This window comes from Volvox carteri (genome assembly GCF_000143455.1).
Source record: "Volvox carteri f. nagariensis unplaced genomic scaffold VOLCAscaffold_4, whole genome shotgun sequence".
NCBI lineage: Eukaryota > Viridiplantae > Chlorophyta > Chlorophyceae > Chlamydomonadales > Volvocaceae > Volvox > Volvox carteri.
This window is the reverse complement of record NW_003307547.1, coordinates 48,583-50,414: the sequence shown is the minus strand read 5'-3', so window position 1 is coordinate 50,414 and position 1,832 is coordinate 48,583. Positions and strand designations below refer to the sequence as shown.

Genomic DNA, 1,832 nt, shown 5'->3' with positions numbered 1-1,832 from the left:
CTCCCCCCCAGTGGGGGGGGGGGCTGTCCGCACACACACACACACACACACACATCCCGTCTCGTGTCTGTCTCCCTGCCTTGCCCGCCGCCACATTTTGATATCCCCACCACACTAGCTGGTCACGTTGCCTCGCTACCTTAGCAGCATCAATCACCACCTCGCCTAACTGCCGGCTTCACCACCTCCCCCGGCAGGACAATCTGGAATCTCAAACGTACGAGACCTTCGAAAAGGATGTCCAGAAGTACAAACTGTACGAAGAGGCCGTATACAAGGCTCTCAAAGACAGGCGACATTCTTCTTCCACACCGGCCACCACCACCACCATCAACAACAACAACACGTCTTCAAACAGTTCCAGCACAATCGCCGCCACGTCGTCGTCGCCGTACGACCTACCCATCGCCTCCACCTCTGGCCGCGGCGGCGGGGCCGGCGGCTCCGCGGCTCTCTCGGCCAGCGGCAGCCGCGTCGTGTTGATGGTGGTTGGCGCGGGCCGGGGTCCGCTGGTTCGCGCCTCCATGCGGGCGGCGGCACGGGCGAGTGTGCGGCTGCGTGTTTACGCGGTCGAGAAGAACCCCAATGCCATTGTCCACATCCAGCAGATGCTGCGGAGTGAGGGCTGGGAGAGCGATGTGACGATTGTGTCCGCGGACATGCGCCACTGGCAGGTGAGTCGAGGGAGGGAGGGAGGGAGAATGAGTAAGTGGGTAAGTGGGATAGAAGAGGGACCATCGTGGAGACGTGTGTTTTGGTGTTGCTGGCGTTTGGGCGTCTGCTGTGTGTGGGTGGATGGATGGAGGTGTGGAGGTGTGGGTGGGTGGGTGGGTGAGGGTGCGACACCACACGGAAATGTCACTCCCCGGTTCATGAGAGGACTCGGACCACAACCCTAACCCCAGAACACAGACGCGACCCCCCGCCAGTTCTTAGACACCCTCCTTGTTTGCTCCCGCACGCCCTGCCGTACAGGCTCCGGAGCCAGCTGAAATTTTGGTTTCGGAGCTGTTGGGTTCTTTTGGCGATAACGAGCTCTCCCCCGAGTGCCTGGACGGTGCGCAGCGGTTCTTGGCTCCAGGCGGCATCTCCATCCCGCAGTCGTACACGTCGTACATTGCGCCCGCCACCAGCCACAAGCTGCACCACGACGTCAAGTCGTATAAAGATCTGGAGCACTTTGAGACGCCGTACGTTGTACGGCTGCATCGGTAAGGTTTAGGGTCGCTCCAGGCACGCACGCGCGCCTAGCTGGGGGTTCCCAAGCTGCCGTACTGTGGTGGAGTCCCGTACACTACCACTCGCCTGTACTGCTTGTCGCGCTGCCAGTAGTGCACTGACCTACTTCTCCTCCCCCCGGCGGACACGAGCCCATGACCTCCTCCCCATCCCACAGAAAACACACACATCTCCGGTGCCCCCCGACTCGCAGACACCACTTGCTGGCCGCCACCCAGCCCCTCTTCACCTTCTCACACCCCAACAACGACACGCCCATCGACAACTCCCGCTACGCCACCGTCACCTTTGTACGGGACCCGGCCGCCGGCGCTGCCGTACTGCACGGCTTTGCCGGCTACTTTGAGTGCACTCTGTACGGCGATGTACTGCTGTCGATTCACCCGCCTACTCATTCGGAAAACATGTTTTCCTGGTTCCCGATTTTCTTCCCCCTGCGGGAGACCGTGTACGTGCCGGCGGGGGGTTCTGTGGGTATGCAGATGTGGCGGTGTTGTGCACCCCATAAGGTGTGGTACGAATGGTCAGTGACGGCGCCGGTGGCCGGTCCCATCCACAACGTGGGGGGCCGGTCGTATTGGGTGGGCTTGTAG

At 61.5% G+C, this 1,832-nt stretch overlaps 1 protein-coding gene across 1 annotated transcript in view; it reads left to right on the top strand.

Annotated features, from left to right (window-relative positions):
* The window catches only part of VOLCADRAFT_56541 (uncharacterized protein), a gene marked incomplete at both ends in the record, with an annotated part of 3,726 nt that extends 1,894 nt beyond the window's left edge, over positions 1-1,832 (top strand). The window contains 4 exons of the mRNA XM_002946806.1: positions 148-346; positions 470-674; positions 976-1,211; positions 1,433-1,832. Of these exons, the coding sequence (XP_002946852.1) occupies positions 148-346; positions 470-674; positions 976-1,211; positions 1,433-1,832 (1,040 nt within the window). The remainder of the gene's footprint in view (positions 1-147; positions 347-469; positions 675-975; positions 1,212-1,432) is intronic.